This window comes from Perca fluviatilis, chromosome 17, assembly GCF_010015445.1.
Source record: "Perca fluviatilis chromosome 17, GENO_Pfluv_1.0, whole genome shotgun sequence".
NCBI classification, from domain to species: domain Eukaryota; kingdom Metazoa; phylum Chordata; class Actinopteri; order Perciformes; family Percidae; genus Perca; species Perca fluviatilis.
Window position 1 is genome coordinate 1,392,443 of NC_053128.1, and position 16,403 is coordinate 1,408,845.

Consider the following 16,403-nt stretch of genomic DNA (forward strand, 5'->3'; position numbering starts at 1 on the left):
ATGGTTTAGTCATACGTCTTTGTTTTGGCATCAATGTCATTTTGAATGCAATTCTCTTTTCATGAATGGGTTTAAACATTTTTCATTCTTATTTGTATGAAATCATGTTATAAATTTTTTCCAAGTATGCCTGCATACTGCTGTCTACTTGTCTTGATATTAAAATCTTTTCTTATTTTCATTTAATTGTATTTTTGTGTGATATTTCACTTTGTACTCAGGCCTCACTTGCTAAGGAGATCTTGATCTCAATGGGATTTCCTGATTAAATAAAGTATATATATGTGTTTATGAAACAAGATGCAACGTGTGTTCATAAAATAAGATAGACTTGGATATGTTTATTACAACTTCCACATTGTGTACATTCAGGAATGAACAAGTAATAAAATAAATGTAATTTGCATAATTATGGTATATGTTTAAAAGTTAGAATTATTCCTCCAGTTGAAGTCAATGTTCTACAACAGCATTTATATTTCATAACAGGAAACAAGTCATTCGTACGCGATTAAATGGAGTTTTTCTCATCAACCAACAGTTTGGGTTCTCTCATAACATCCATGTGAAGAATCACTGGGAAATGTCGTAATAATATTCTCGTAGTCTGGGCTCAACAACGGAGAATCCAGGCCTGTCATCCAACCTGTAAGACATGAAAACAGCAGAATGAGACACTGAATGAAACGTGCGCTGCCCTTATTATTCCGTGCGATGACTTAGAGCATGTGTCAAACTCAAGGCCCGCGGGCAAAACCCGGCCCCTCGCACATTTTGAAATGTTGGCCCGCATATCAATACATTTTGGTCCACCTAGATGTGCGCCAAACCAAAAAGACGGGAAACTGTTTTCAAACTGCAATTACGCAACACTCAAAGCAGACTTTGGCAGATTCGTCGACTTTGACACTCAGAAATTCCCCCAGAACCAGAGAGTTTACATATTCAGGCAGCGAAACAGGATGCTGTCAAAAAAACTTTAATCTTTGTTTTGCTTGATTTGCTGCTTTATGTCAGCCAAACTGTAAGAAAGCCATATGAGACATGCAATAATACATTCAAAGATGTTTGACTTTCGATTAAATGAAAGCATGTCTATAAACTCTACATGTCTGGCCCCTGATGTGATTCTCTTTTTCCAGTGTGGCCCTTAGTGACGTTGAGTTTGACAGCCCTGACTAAAAGACTAACTTGTCACTTACTTGTATGTCCAGCAGGTAGTCATGAGGTCATACATCTCTGGTGGACAGTTGAGCGGGGCATCCATTCGACTTCCACTTTCAATCATCTGCATGACATCATTTCCTTTCATTCCCTGTGAACAGCGGAGCATTCAGATTAAAGGTGACACCATCAGGCACACATGTAACACCAATTACTACAGGAATGGGCGGGTGCAGAATTCTGCAAAAATGTTCGCAGATTTAAAACAAATTTTAAAAAATAAAATAAAACTCAGAATGTTAACACATCTCCACCCCATGCAGAAAAACTAAAGTCTGCAGATTTTTATTCTAGATCGCCGGTGAAAACAGTAAAAAAAAGACCCCGTTTGGGTCTGCTTGTTACAGTATCATTAAAGTTTTTCAAAGTAGTGATTTCTTTCTTTGCATTAATCCTTAAGCAAAGTAATCATTAAACTGCTTATTATCTAACCTTAAAGTAACACCCGAAGAGGATTGTGAAACAGGTCAATAATAACTTTTACAGAGCACATTACAGTAGTAGCAGTGGTACGGAGTAGTCTCAATGAGAGGAACATTTAAATACAAAAGTGAACACATTTTATTGTCTTGAAGTGTTTTGGTCATAGTTATGCCTTTATGTATCAAAAACAGCAGCTGTAAAAAATACAAAAATAAAAGACCACATACGCTTTTACTTCTACATCTGCAGGTCTAACTACTGCTGCTGTTAGCCCCCAGTAAGAGAGTGTGTGAGCAGTGGTGGAACGTAGCTTCTACCATCTATAATCTAGCTACATTTACTCCAGTACTGTCCTGATGTTAAGGTACTTGTACTTTACTTGAGTCTTTTCTTTTCATGCCACTTTCTACTTCTACTCCGCTACATTTCAGAGAGAAATATTGGACTTTTTACTCCACTACATTCATCTGTTCCAGCTTTAGTTACTAGTTACTTTAGTTACTCCACTACATTCATCTGTTCCAGCTTTAGTTACTTTAGTTACTCCACTACATTCATCTGTTACAGCTTTAGTTACTAGTTACTTTAGTTACTCCACTACATTCATCTGTTACAGCTTTAGTTACTAGTTACTTTAGTTACTCCACTACATTCATCTGTTCCAGCTTTAGTTACTTTAGTTACTCCACTACATTCATCTGTTCCAGCTTTAGTTACTAGTTACTTTAGTTACTCCACTACATTCATCTGTTCCAGCTTTAGTTACTAGTTACTTTACACATTCAGATTCCTGCACACAGAACACATGTAGTTTCTAAAATCTGATGTTTGATTCTAAAGTAAAGTAAGTATAATTCACGCTGTCACGCTGAGATGATGAGACCATTAAACACACAGCTGGTTGGATCCTTTACTCTTTCTCACATGGGAGGATACTTTAACTACATTATCCTGATGATACTAACACACTTTTACATTTTCAATGCAGGACTTTTACTGTAACAGAGTATTTGTATGGTGTGGTATTAGTACTTTTATTTAAGTACAGGATCTGAATACTACTCCCCCCACTGTGTGAGTGATTTAATGGTGTTAGATGTTTCTACCTTGTAGGGTTTCTGGCCGTAGGAGAAGGCCTCCCACATGAGCACCCCAAAGCTCCACACATCACTTTTGGAAGAGAATTTGAAGTAGTTTATACACTCAGGAGCATACCATTTCACTGGCCACTTCCCATGACCCTTGGCCTGGAGGAGGAGACAAACAAAACATTAGTGGCTAGGACTTCATCTTATATTGATCATGTCCAGCCCATTGTGGGATTCTGGCAGTTATTCCAAGGCTCATTCTCATGTTCTTTTATTTGATGAGCAAGCACAGATCTCCTGTTTAGACTGACTGTGACCAACTGTTGGGCAGCGATGTTTACTATATGCTCATAGCAAGTTGAGACACACAAGGAAGCAGATAGGTGCATGTTAGTCTATATCGACAACGTTTCATTTACGGCAGGGGTCTTCAACATTTTTTAAACCAAGGACCCCTAACTGAGAAAGAGGCGGAGCAGGGAACCCCTACTACATTTACTGTATAAAATTAAGTTTCATATTAAAGCTATAGTAGTGTGTAGTTTCTGTCGCACCATGAGGAATTTAAAGTAATAACAACAAAACTGTCAGCGTGTCCACATAATGCAAGCCTTCTGTGATCGCGCACCCCCCCATATATTTGCTGATATATGTATGTTGGATTCGTGTTAAGACATTCTCATTTTTGGAGGCCCCACCCCTGCATTGACTCTGAGGACCCTAGGGGTCCCGGACCCTCTGTTGAAGATCTCTGATTTCCGGGATTGTTCCAGTGCCGCTGGAAATTCGACCTGATGTCCCTCATTTTGGCCGGATGTCCGTCCCCTTCCTCTGTCTCTGTGTTGGCGTTCTAACCTCCGGTGGATTTATGAGGACTATGGTTAACTGCTCCTCAGATCTCTGCAGGGTAAATCCAGACAGCTAGCTAGACTATCTGTCCAATCGGAGTTTTCTGTTGCACGACTAAAACTACTTTTGAACGTCCATATGTTCCACCAAAACAAGTTCCTTCCTGAGACTATTTAGCAGAGGCACCGCGGCTCAGTCTGGCTAGTCCATACAACATCGATATAGACTAGAACTAGCCAGACCATCCTCCGTAGATCTGTGGAGGAAAGTCTGGCAATGCAAGACTAGGTGCTTGTTAATATTGCAGTAATTTTAATGCTTGCATTGCCTGCTTCATTTCATCATATGAATATGGTTTGATGTGATAACAGTGACAGATCATGTAAGAAAAAGACATATGTATTTATTTGTGCTTCCTTCTTGGCCCACAGCCTCCCAGCGGCTACCTTGTAGTAGTTCTGCTCCTCAGCGACAGCTTTGGAGAGGCCAAAGTCGCTGATCTTGGCGTAGTGCTGCGTGACCAGCAGCACGTTCCTGGCAGCCAGGTCTCTGTGGACAAAGTTATGCTCCTCCAGGTACTTCATCCCCATAGACACCTGGTGGACCAGCTCCGTGATGTTCTTCACCGTTGTTTGCCTAAAGATGATCAATTGTTTATCTTTTGTTAATTGTTTAATTATAAAAGTATCTGTTATTTTAATTATTTTAACTGTAAACCTCAAAATATAAAGATGACAGGCTGATCACTAACAATCTTTTGCGATGCCTTCGATTCTGAACATCATCTTTAAAACTGGTTTATCAATATCAATGTGTGAATGGCTTTAAGTTTTTGCAACTTTAATACAAAGGGCACTGTCCTGCCTTATCTTTGATGTTCAATTCAGAGTAAAATGGAATTTTAAAAAGCGAGGGGACAGCCACAGAGGAAATCATATCCTTAGCCTCTAGGAACGAACATACACTGCCATAGGCCGGTATCCTTAACAATCCCATTTCAAACCAAACAGGTGTGTATCACTATGCCTCCGAGTACATACTTGTGTTTCTGCAGGAACTTGTGGAGTGGTCCCAGCTCGGCCAGCTCCATGACCAGCATGAGGCTCTCTGCCTCACATATACCGATCATCCGGACGATATAAGGGTTGTCCAGCTGTTGCATGACATTGGCTTCTCGCAGCATTTCATCGGTTACTGATTGGAGGTTATCATCATTCTTCAGGATTTTGACTGCAACTGGCTTCTCTGTCCTAGTACATGGGAAGGGTTAGCATTAGGATGGATGCGCCACAGGCACCACAGATGCACCTTACAGAAATGTGCGCTCTAGCCCAGTAAGCCACATGTTTTAGACAACATGAAAAAGGATCATCCGCATATAATCAGTAATACAACAAAGGGTGGAATAAGGGATAGAAAAGTGCACAAACTGAGTCAAAAGATCAATACTATAAAGATGGGCAAATTCACAAAGAATGGATTGCGGCTGCTGATAGCAACATGAATTGCACATCACTTGCAACCGTTATCTGCTCAAGTCATAAGTTCTGATTCACAAAATATATAGACTTTATGATAATGACATTACAGCATAAACACGCCTGTAAAGTTTTCCAGTTGAGTGCAACCCCCATAGATCCCCATGTTAAAATACCCAACTTTACAGATGAATTAAACAGTTTACAGTCTGGTACAAAAAATAGTTTTGGTCTCCATAGCTAATTTCCCCCCAAGAAGCTGGAGGCAGCAAAAAAAAAACACCGCTGGCTAAACTATTTAAAAACGGCGGGTTTGTTCAGGACCCCACCCCGTCTGTCGCTAGCAATGATGACGCAGTGATTAGTGACGATTCTCTCCGACCAATCAGAAGTCTGCAGGTTTTCACGTCACCTTTTGGTATCTCCTCAGCTCACTTGGAACCTCGATGGAGGTGAGACTAAATAAAGTACCTGTTAGCAGGTACCAGGGACTTTTTTCATAATGGAAAACCAAAAAAGGCGAGTAGAGTCGAGCAGGTACCATGTACCTTTGTAAATTATAGAGTGTGGTCTAGACCTACTCTATCTGTAAAGTGTCTCGAGATAACTTATGTTATGATTTGATACTATAAATAAAATTGAATTGAATTGAATTGAATGTAATGGAAAAACGCCATTAGTGTCAACTGCCAAAGGCAGTAAACAATGTCATCTTGGCTGCCAGTGTTGTTAAATTTGCCCCAATTCTGGGTCACATTACTGCTGAAACATGTCCGATTGGGTAGTGGTTTGGTTCAGAAGCCTTTATCTGTAATTTTTTTGACGGTAGAAAATTCTGCTTCCTTCCACTACAAACACACGTTAGCATACTGCTAACTATTAAGTAGCTACATGCAAACGCGACATAGCTGTAATCTCGTCCAATGCTGGTAATTTCTCCCCAAATTCTGGTCACTTTACTGCTGGAACGTGTCCGGTTGTGTAATATTTGGTTTAGAAGCCTTTATTGGTGATTTTTCAAGGTACAAAGTCCTGCTATCTACTCTGTTGCAGTAGCTCCAGCTTTAACTAGTGAAACACGGAGCGGAGGCTCCGGAGATTCCAGGAAGCGCGCTGACCAATCAGAGCAGACTGGGCTTTTTCGGGAGGAGATATTAAAGAGACAGGCGCTCCTACAGAGCATCTCATTCAGAGGGTGAATACAGGTGCAGCTGCCATGGGCAGTATGAGAAAAAAACATTAAAGCATGTACACATGTTATGTCATGCAAGTATAATCCTGAAAATGTTATATAATAGTTGCCCTTTAATGTGATGCTATGTGATTTAACATACTTTCTCATCTTGTAGATGCCCTTCATGACTGTACCAAAGTTCCCAGAACCCAGTTCTCCATCCTCCAAGAAGAGCTGGCTGCGATCCACTGTGGAACTCCTTAGTTCATCTGGGTCTGCGTATGGACTCTCATACACCTCCGTGTCCATCGGCATGGCCTCTGATGGAGAAATGACCATGACACATTTAAGTGTTTTACACATCAGTCTGTCTTGCACAGTATGCAAACTTGTATGTGAAGTGAAGTTAAAACATAGATATCATTAAACAACCTGTTCTCCAAACTCGTCAAATACTGACACTTGGGTGGTGACACACAAGGAACCCTTTAGAGTCTATAATGGACACACTGGGCATAGCAGCAGCTCGACCTAGATACTGTTAGATGATGTAGTATGACGAGCGACAACGGTAGGGGGTAGTAAAAAAAGACCACAAATCTGTCTAAGGACGCAGGTTGGGGTGGTGGATGGGTCAAACAACACAGGACTCCCACCCAGGAGATTGGGGTTCATGTCCCGTTATGTCCTGCGTGTCACTGAAACATACATTTTTTGACCCCACCCAGTGCTTTTACCATGCATGTAGTCTGGATCGACAACAGCTTATTTACCGGATCGCCGGATGTCCTTCGCCTTGCAAAACTTGTTTGTTTCCGGAAGCAACAACAAACTTTGTTTTGAAGTTTTGTAGAAAATTTCAAATCAACATGGCAGGCCTGCTTGGTTCTCTCGGGGAATGATTGTAAAGATTTACAGAGAATATGTTTAGGGCGTTTCCTCACCAATCAGTAACATTTCTCTAACTAACAGTTCCCTCTTAAACCTGGGAGCGATGCATTCACTGTGGTCTCTGGTGTCTCAGCCTCCTACCTAAGAATTTCTACCAAAGTAACAGCAGAAGCTCATAAGAGTGGAGGGAAGCTACAGTAGGACTAACGTACCAGCAAGTTAGGAATCTTTTGAATACAAGTGTGCTTAAACGTCCTTACCTTTTCCACCTGTTTGATTATTGGGCACTCTGGTTTCATAAGGATTTAAATTATCTGTGGTGTTGTGTCGAGATCCCCTCTGTTTAAGAGGAAAAACAGAGTGAAAACACATAAAACACATACATGGTGCACTGCTAAAAAGTCATCTGCATTGAGTGAATTAAGCAGGGTGCCACTGTTAGTTTGTAACCCGTGTTCTAGTGATAGACTTGCCCTCTGAATGTTTAGGTTCATTTTCAATAAAACATAGAATTTGATGTGTAGTTCTCCTCACATTCAAAACTCATTCACCCTTGACTTAAAAGGAACACGCCAACGTTTTGGGACTTTGTCTTATTCATGGTATCCCCCAGAGTTAGATAAGTCCATACATACCCTTCTCATCTCCGGGCGTGTGGTAACTCTGTCTGACACCCCCACCGCTAGCCTAGCTTAGCACAGATCCTGGAGGTAACCGGCTCCATCTAGCCTAGCTTAGCACAGATCCTGGAGGTAACCGGCTCCATCTAGCCTAGCTTAGCACAGATCCTGGAGGTAACCGGCTCCATCTAGCCTACTGCTCCCAATAAGTGACAAAATAACGCCAACATGTTCCTATTTCCATGTTGTGATTTGTATAGTTACAGCGTGTACAAATAACAAGGTCACATGAGACACAGCCATCTTCTAACCGTATACATACTGGGAACTATATTCTCAGAAGGTGAAGCACTGCTACTTCTGCTACTTGGGCGGAGTGATATGCTGCAGCACTCCAGGCGAACTCTCTGCTCCTCACCACTGCGCTTTTCAGGTGCTGCGAGCAAATCACTCCGGCCAAGTAGCAGAGATTAGCAGTGCTTCGCCTTCTGAGAATATAGTTCCCAGTATGTATACGGTTATGACACGCCCGGAGATGAGAAGGGTATGTATGGACTTATCTAACTCTGGGGGATACGGTGAATTAGACAAAGTCCCAATAAGTCGGCGTGGTCCTTTAAGATGAAGGAGAAAAAGTACTGAAATGAGTCTACCCATTGGCAAAAGGTGAGTACATTTGGGTTTACGTATGCTTACATACAGGCTATGTGATACACAACACTGTCAAGTGCTAGTGTTCATGAAGGAGCTGCCAGGGGAAAAAGGAGACAAGTGGACACAGAGGGTTTTCCAAAAAGTTCCTCTTCCTTCACAGAGGCAAATAGTAAGCCAGTGTGCTTGGTGTTCCTTTCAATGCTTAAGGAATATAATATTCGACTCCACTGTTTGCAGCTGCTGCCATGGTCCTGCTCAACGACCTGTTACACCCTGCACTGCTTCTACTATTATTTCTAGTCATAGTTTTTATAAAGTTATCTTTATTGGTAATTATAATTGCTACTGTTCATTATACCAACTGCTATAATTATTATGAATCATGTTTCTCCATATCTGTATATCTGTATCAGTATCCCAACCAGCAGCGAGAGTCAGGGTCTGTCTGAGGTTTCTGCCTGTTTGCTCTTCGGGGGGGAATTGTTGGGTCTTTGTAACTTATAGAGTGTGGTCTAGACCTACTCTATCTGTAAAGTGTCTGGAGATAACTCCTGTTGTGATTTGACACTATAAAGAAAATTGAACTATGAGACTCATGGCAATGGTTTTACTGGTCTGGCCCACTAGAGATCAAATTGGGTTCTATGTGGCCCGTGAACTAAAATGAGTTTGACAATCCTGGTTAAGAGGAAGTACCTAAAGGGACAGGGGGATTTTTTTCTCGGGAGCATGAGATTTTTTCCAATCTGAATACCAGTCAGAACGGCTGCCGAGGAGGAGGTATTCATCCTCCTGAAAACACAACGAAATGTACCTGATAGTGTCATCAACAAACTTAAACATGATAGGGTTACTGTTAACCGATTTCATGCTGTGAATGTGAAATATTAACTTTAGCCACATAATGTTAGCAGTACTTTGTTAGCATAATTTTGCTAGCCTTAGAATGGTTTCTTATGAGCACGAGATACTTTTGCATGCTCACGAGAAAAGTATCTCGTGAGCACCAAAAAGTACCTTGTGCTCACAAGAAGCACAAAGAAAAAATAATAGTAATCCCCATGTCCCTTTAGGGGCTCCGTAGAGGAAGAGAATAAATGCATCTTCCGTCATATGTGTTTTATAGAAGGGTTATGGAACAAGTTTAGTGTCCAAATGTTCCTCGGCCCACATCAAAACTGCTTAATTTCAATGATCTGTTCACGTTGAAACATACAGTATGTCCCACGCCCCCAGGAGGAGCCTTTGGAAGATAGGACAGAAATGTTGTTTGGTCTTGTCATGCACACATAGAAGGATGGGACGTGGCACAGACTGCTGGACCGGCTCAGTATGTAACTGCAGTGAGTAACCTCTAGATGGTGCTAGTGTCATCACAGTAATCACAGGCCAACGACGATAATGTCACAAAGCGAATTGAAAAATGAATACCGTAGGTTTCTGAGTGCAGCCAGCTCCAGTTGTGAAACTATCTGCTCTGATCTGGGATCAGTCAGAGGCAAGGGCAGAACTTTGGGTTCAACATTGGGGGGCTTGAGATCTTTTTTGTTTTGAGCAAAATTTTAATTTTGAGCATATCAAATATTTCATTTCCTGCATTGTGATGAATCTTTCTGCAACAATTTGTGCCTTTTCTGCATCGATTTATGGTGCAAATGTCTTTAATTAGCCTGCACAGGCCACTTCTGATTATTGGGAGGGGGGTTGTAACCCCCTAGAACCAGTGGTGTAGTCTAATATATTGTAGTGGGTATACTGTACCATATATATATATATATATATATATATATATATATTTTTTTTTTTTTTCCTGGCTCAGAATGGGCCTTTGTGGGAATATCAAAATGTGGAGTCTGGGTGGTGTGGGTTCTGGGTGTCCTCCCCCAGGGTTATTTTGAACGTCAATGATTTCATTTGCTGCATTCTGATACACTTTGATGCACCAATGTGGGAATGGTGGGAATACCTGTATTTAGCCTATGAGAAGGAAAACTGTGCTGTGTTAGTGACAAGCAATCCATTCCAAACTGAAGCAAAATCACACAGGGGGGAGGGGGGGGGGGGGTTCACAAGACATTGATCAACAGGTTTATGAGGAGTGTTAGTGCACCTTCTTTAGGCCGGGTATGGGAACAGTTTTGAGTTTGGAGATAATCCCACCTGCTGCATTCTGCTAAAAAAACAAAACGTCAGAGAGGTTATCAGAGGACTACGTGCTAATCTAACGGTCATGCATGTGATCAGTACAGAAGAGGCAGATTCAGGGCAAAGGTTAGCTCCAAACAGGATGTGTCCACATCATGTCTCATATTACTGACTCATTCAACTGCAAACTACAAGAGAGACACTGTTCATACAGTATACAACATCTCCATGTTCATTTTACTGTACAGACAAGTACTGGACTGTACAAGAAGAAAAGTGTTGGTTCACCCTAAATTATAAAGACGTATTTTCTAACCCCCCTCTAGTGGTGTCTCTCCATGTGGACGTCTACATTAGGGGTGGGGGAAAAAATCGATACAGCATAGTATCGCAATATTTTCTGTGGCAATATTGTATCGATACACAGACGCTAAGTATCGATCTTTTATTATATATGTGTTGGTCAGTTTGTCTGCTTGACAATCCCATTTTGCAGCAATACAATTGAAGTGAGATGAACAAACAGAGAAATGTATCTTTTTAGATAAAACAGATGTTGACAAAGTTTTCTTTTGGGGACATCATTTGAAATTGGGAAAAATTTGAAGTTGGAAAAAAGGTAATAAATTGCAATATATCGCAGAATATTGTAATATCTTTAAAATCGCAATAATATTGTATCGTGACATAAGTATCGTGATGATATCGTATCGTGAGGCCTCTGGTGATTCCCAGCCCTAGTCTACATCAATGAGCTGCTTGGATTGATTGCAGTTTTGTTTTTGGAAGGGTTCATAAAAATAACAGAGCCTGTTCATCTGTTGATCAACTTGTTGAAAGAAAGAAATAAAGAAATAAGTTGATCTAAAACGTATGTTGAAAGGTCAACAACTGGTAAATGTTTTACGATTTTGTGCACACAAATGAGTCTGGGGTTACAGTAATCTCAGCGACAGATATTCAAAACTATTTCAAAAGAAACCCAAAACTGTCTGCATGCATAAACACCACTAAAGGGAAGTGAGAAAATTTATTTTTTTGGGGGGATTCGGTGAACCAACTTTTCAAATATTAGCAATGCAAGAAGATGAACATACATGTTTCGATCTAACTATGAAATTCTTATTATTTATAAATACGTCAGAAAACATAGAGTAACAACCAGATGTAGCATTAAATCCCATTTCAGACACAAAGTGTGATTGAAAATATATCTAAAGATGAATATTAATACATGATCAATGTTGGCATGTATGGGACAAACTTACGTACTGTTTTTGGTGCATGCTGTGGGCACAGGACCATGAGAATATGCAAATGCATAATTGACACCACACACACACACACACACACACACACACACACACACACACACACGCACACACACACATGCACACACCCCCCCACAAACACATACACACACTACACACACACACACACACACGCACACACACACACGCACGCACGCACGCACCCAGACACACATGCACACATACCTCACCCCACACACTAGGGCTGAACGATTAATTGCATTTGCGATAATATCGCGATATGTTAAAAGTTAAACGCGATTTCCTAATCGCAAAGGCTGCGATTTGGTCTCGATTTGATGACTCGCGAGAGCAAATCAGTCTGCACTACGCAGAGAAAGCATCAACTTAGCACGCTAACGCTACACTGTACCTTGAGCTGATCTCTGTCATTCAAACAATTCTGAGTTGAAGTTTAAAACTTTTACAGCCATTTTAATAAAATGAAGGGTTTTGTTTGGGCTCGAGTCCATACATGCAGTTAATGGATACGGGCACGCAGAACTGAAGGCTCGGTTGGCACGCAAGCTAGCTCTGATTAGCGGTTAGCTCCGGTTAGCCGTTAGCTCCGTTATAAAGATATAAAGATATGGGTGGAGGAGCTGCCACTGGAGAGGGGTAACAATCAGACTGATAAATGCCGGTTTGGGAGACTTTCACAGCAGCGTGGCCGCGGTGTTTCAACCGGTTTTATTAGTACAGTTAATCCGCAGCAAGCAACCACAGCAGCTAACGTAACGATAGCCTCTCTGAGCAAGTGCAGTGTTGACGGTGTCGGCACGCAACTTCACGAGGGGGAGGGGCTGGAGGCAGCTCCTCTTTGTGCACTGTAAAAAAATATATGTGTGTGTGTGTATGTATGTATGTATGTATGTATATATGTATATATATATATGTATATATATATATATGTATATATATATATATATATATATATATATATATATATATATGTATGTGTTTTTACTTATTTAACTGTCTAGTGTGTAATTGTGTGTTGTTCATACTATACAATGATTTATTGTTTGTCTTTGTTGAATAATACAGAAGACAAAGAGCTTAAAAATAATCGAATATCGAATCGCAATCGCAATATTTGGGGAAAAAATCGCAATTAGATTATTTTCAAAAATCGTTCAGCCCTACCACACACACACACACACGCACGCACGCACGCACACACACACACACACACACACACACACACACACACACACACACACACACACACACACACACACAATTTACCAAGGCTGAACTTAATCCAGGATGGTCCCGTTGGAGTAGTGTCCGTCCAATCAGCACTATAAACACAGCATATGACAAATGTGGATCAGACTTGAATATATTCCTAAACGTTTAGTTGTTAGATACTAATCCATACGCAGCACACGTGTGTTTGAGTGCGAGTCTTGCTGTAGACATGTTTGGATTAGCTGTGAGTGTTTTTACCGTCCCCTTCGGGTCGAGGACACGGCTCTGTTAGCACCCGCAGCAGGCCGTCCGGTTTGTAGGAGTAGTGCTCCACCAGCTGTGGCCCAGAGAGAAGGTCACATATCACACACTCAGGACTAAATATGCATCAGTAATACACAAGACTAAAGGCTGTAACATCAAAATGATATGACAGCATTGCAGCGGTGGAATGTAACTAAGTACATTTACTCCAGTACTGTACTTCAGTCCAAAATGTGTTAGGTGGATTACTTTACTGCCAGTCTTTTCTTTTCTGCCACTTTCTATACTCCATTTCATTTTTTTACTATTTTTACTTTACCACTACATTCATCTGTTCAGTTTTAGTTACTAGTTACTTTAGTTACTCCATTACAGTCATCTGTTCGCTTTAGTTACTAGTTACATTTAGTTACTCCATTACATTTATCTATATTTAATTACTCCATTACATTTTCTGTTCCATCTTTAGTTACTCCACTACATTCATCTGTTCCAGCTTTAGTTACTAGTTACTTTAGTTACTCCACTACATTCATCTGTTCCAGCTTTAGTTACTAGTTACTTACTAATGGATACATATGTAACTGTAACAACCATGAAATAACATCATATTATTCCTGAAAGAATCAAATGAGTGGCAGTGACTGAGCAACGCTTCAGACAGCTGCTGGGAAAGCCTAAACCTAATCCTGAGAGTCATAGTTAAAGATCAACATGAAAATACATATAAATAAATATAAAAATGATGGCTCACCTGCCACAGGGTGTCAAACTGCTTGCCATCTGGGATGGAGAGCTTGCCATTCCTGTCCCTGTCAATGCGATAATGCATGACTTGTCCTTCATGCAGCAAACACAGAGCATAGGATCCATTCAAATCTCTCTGTCGGATCCTGCACTCACAAGAAGAAGAACATGAGTTAAAACACTGGGGGTGTGAATGTAGTATCATTTACACTCTTTCTTCATAGATGTGAATGAGGTTTTGTAAAAAGCCCAGTTCATGACTATATTCATAAATGCAAACTTCTAGTCCTTCCATGTTCAGTAGGGACTGGACCGTACATTTGTGTTAGCCTCAAACTAGTCTCGCATTGCCAGACCTTCCTCCACAGCACCGCAGAAGAAGGTCTGGCTAGTCCACACAGATATTCCTGGATGGGAGAAAAACGTGCTCTGGTTTATTGGCATTTCTTTAAACCAATCACAATTGTCTTGGGCGGTGCTAAGCTCCGGACGGAGCCCCGGTGCCTCTGCTAAATAGTCTCAGGAAGGAACTGGTTTTGGTGGAACATGTGTACGTTCAAAAGTAGTTTTAGTCGTGCAACAGAAAACTCAGATTGGACAGATAGTCTAGCTAGCTGTCTGGATTTACCCTGCAGAGATCTGAGGAGCAGTTAACCATAGTCCTCACAAATCCACCAGAGGTTAGAACACCAACACAGAGACAGAGGAAGGGGACGGACATCCGGCCAAAAAGAGCGTGATCCAGCAGAATTTCTAGCAGCACCGGAGCAATCCCGGAAGTGGAACATCGTGGGTCTGGACTAGAATCCCACAGTCTCTCCATTCTCTCTGCTGATTCCTCACGTCTGTTTCCACTTCTTTCTTCATAAAGCTCAGTTTTTCAGGTCGGCAGCTTATAAAAACTTCAGTTCTGGGTTCTTTCCCCTGTTGGTAGTGAATATCACCACACAGCAGCCTTTAGGCATGGTTCTGTTGTTTGCTAGCAGACAGAATTGATGTGTAGGAAACCTTCACACAATACAAGTCAATTGAGAGCGGAGAGTTGTGGTAATTGTTGACTTTGTTTAGATATTACAAATTGTAATTATATAAGTGATTATTGGTCAGACTATAGATTTTTATTATTATAACAATTGTTAGTTTTTGGCACTTGACCCCATACATAGCAACACAAACAACAGTTAGAAAATATTTTTTATGATAATAAAGAGGCATGGTTTACTTCATAGGCTGTGTATTTGTGTTATTATATTATCTGGGTTACATGACAGTGATATAGAACCAAAATATGTATCCTGGGATTTATTCAAAACTTTAATTTGTTTAACAAAAGTAATACATAAATACATATTTGTAAATTAGACTAAAAAAGACATTTATATTGTTGATCCAAATTATTTCTGAGACAGTTCACTGTAGAGCAACATCTGGAACTGTTCCAGCTCTACGGTGCCTACACCTGTGTGTATGTGTTGTGCTTCATCACTCGTTGCTTTTCTTTGTTTGTGAAGGTAGTCAGGAAGCCTGATGGCTAGTATTGTTACTTGGACTATTGTATTGTATTGCGTTACTGCCATACTACTTAGACATCACATTGCACAAACTGTTTATTGATTGATCATATTTTTGGCAGACTCTTTACTTTATTTTGGATGTTTATGTTTTGCGTATTTAATGTGTAACTTCATGTTGTCTCGCACGTTTATGGTTGGTCTTGGCCAGGTTGTTGTTGCAAGTGAGAATTTGTTCTCAATCGGCCTACCTGGTTAAATAAAAGTTAAATTTAAAAAAATACATATAAATATATAAATGGCAGTCCTTCAGCCAGATTTGGAGCACAGGGCCCAGTGTTCCTCAGGCTATAAAGGCCCAGATTTTGGTCTCTCGCTTTCTCTTCCTTCCTGCAACCCTTTCGCTTTGATGAGATGATTTGTCACTTATCTTTTATTTCACAACACCTTACGCTACAGGTTAATGTGATACAGCACCTTTTGAGGACAAAGTCAGACATTTGAAGTTGTTCTTCGATTTATAGTCTTTTTTTTTTTGTTATAATAAATGACTTATAATTTGGCATTCTGTGTCATAACGTTTTTGTCAGAGTTATGACAGGACGAAGTTCAAAAATAAACCGTACAGGAAACACATTGAGGTTAAGAGAAAAGCTCGACATGAATTGAGGAGCTTGTAGGGTAAACATGTAACAAGTGTCTCTTTGAAGAACACAGACCATTTCTACATCCTCTTCTTCAGGGCTTTACTTCCTCTGTGAGGCGGGCACAAGGCCAGGCTCAAGTCGCCCGATTGGCCCTCTCTGGCAAACAAAGCTATTGTTTCATTCC

The 16,403-nt window shown here is 40.6% G+C and overlaps 1 protein-coding gene across 3 annotated transcripts in view; it reads right to left on the reverse strand.

The window, feature by feature from the left end:
* Positions 1–321: 321 nt before the first annotated feature.
* syk (spleen tyrosine kinase) overlaps positions 322–16,403 on the reverse strand; it is a 30,396-nt gene continuing 14,314 nt past the window's right edge. For 2 of the 3 annotated variants that reach the window (XM_039780304.1, XM_039780305.1), the window contains 11 exons: positions 14,069–14,207; positions 13,309–13,387; positions 13,105–13,160; positions 10,512–10,574; positions 7,388–7,466; positions 6,397–6,556; positions 4,625–4,834; positions 4,031–4,220; positions 2,754–2,894; positions 1,203–1,315; positions 322–646 (listed from right to left, as the gene is read on the reverse strand). In XM_039780304.1, coding sequence (XP_039636238.1) covers positions 574–646; positions 1,203–1,315; positions 2,754–2,894; positions 4,031–4,220; positions 4,625–4,834; positions 6,397–6,556; positions 7,388–7,466; positions 10,512–10,574; positions 13,105–13,160; positions 13,309–13,387; positions 14,069–14,207 — 1,303 coding nt within the window. In that variant the 3' untranslated portion in view covers positions 322–573. The remainder of the gene's footprint in view (positions 647–1,202; positions 1,316–2,753; positions 2,895–4,030; positions 4,221–4,624; positions 4,835–6,396; positions 6,557–7,387; positions 7,467–10,511; positions 10,575–13,104; positions 13,161–13,308; positions 13,388–14,068; positions 14,208–16,403) is intronic. The other variant, XM_039780306.1, reaches the window with a different exon arrangement.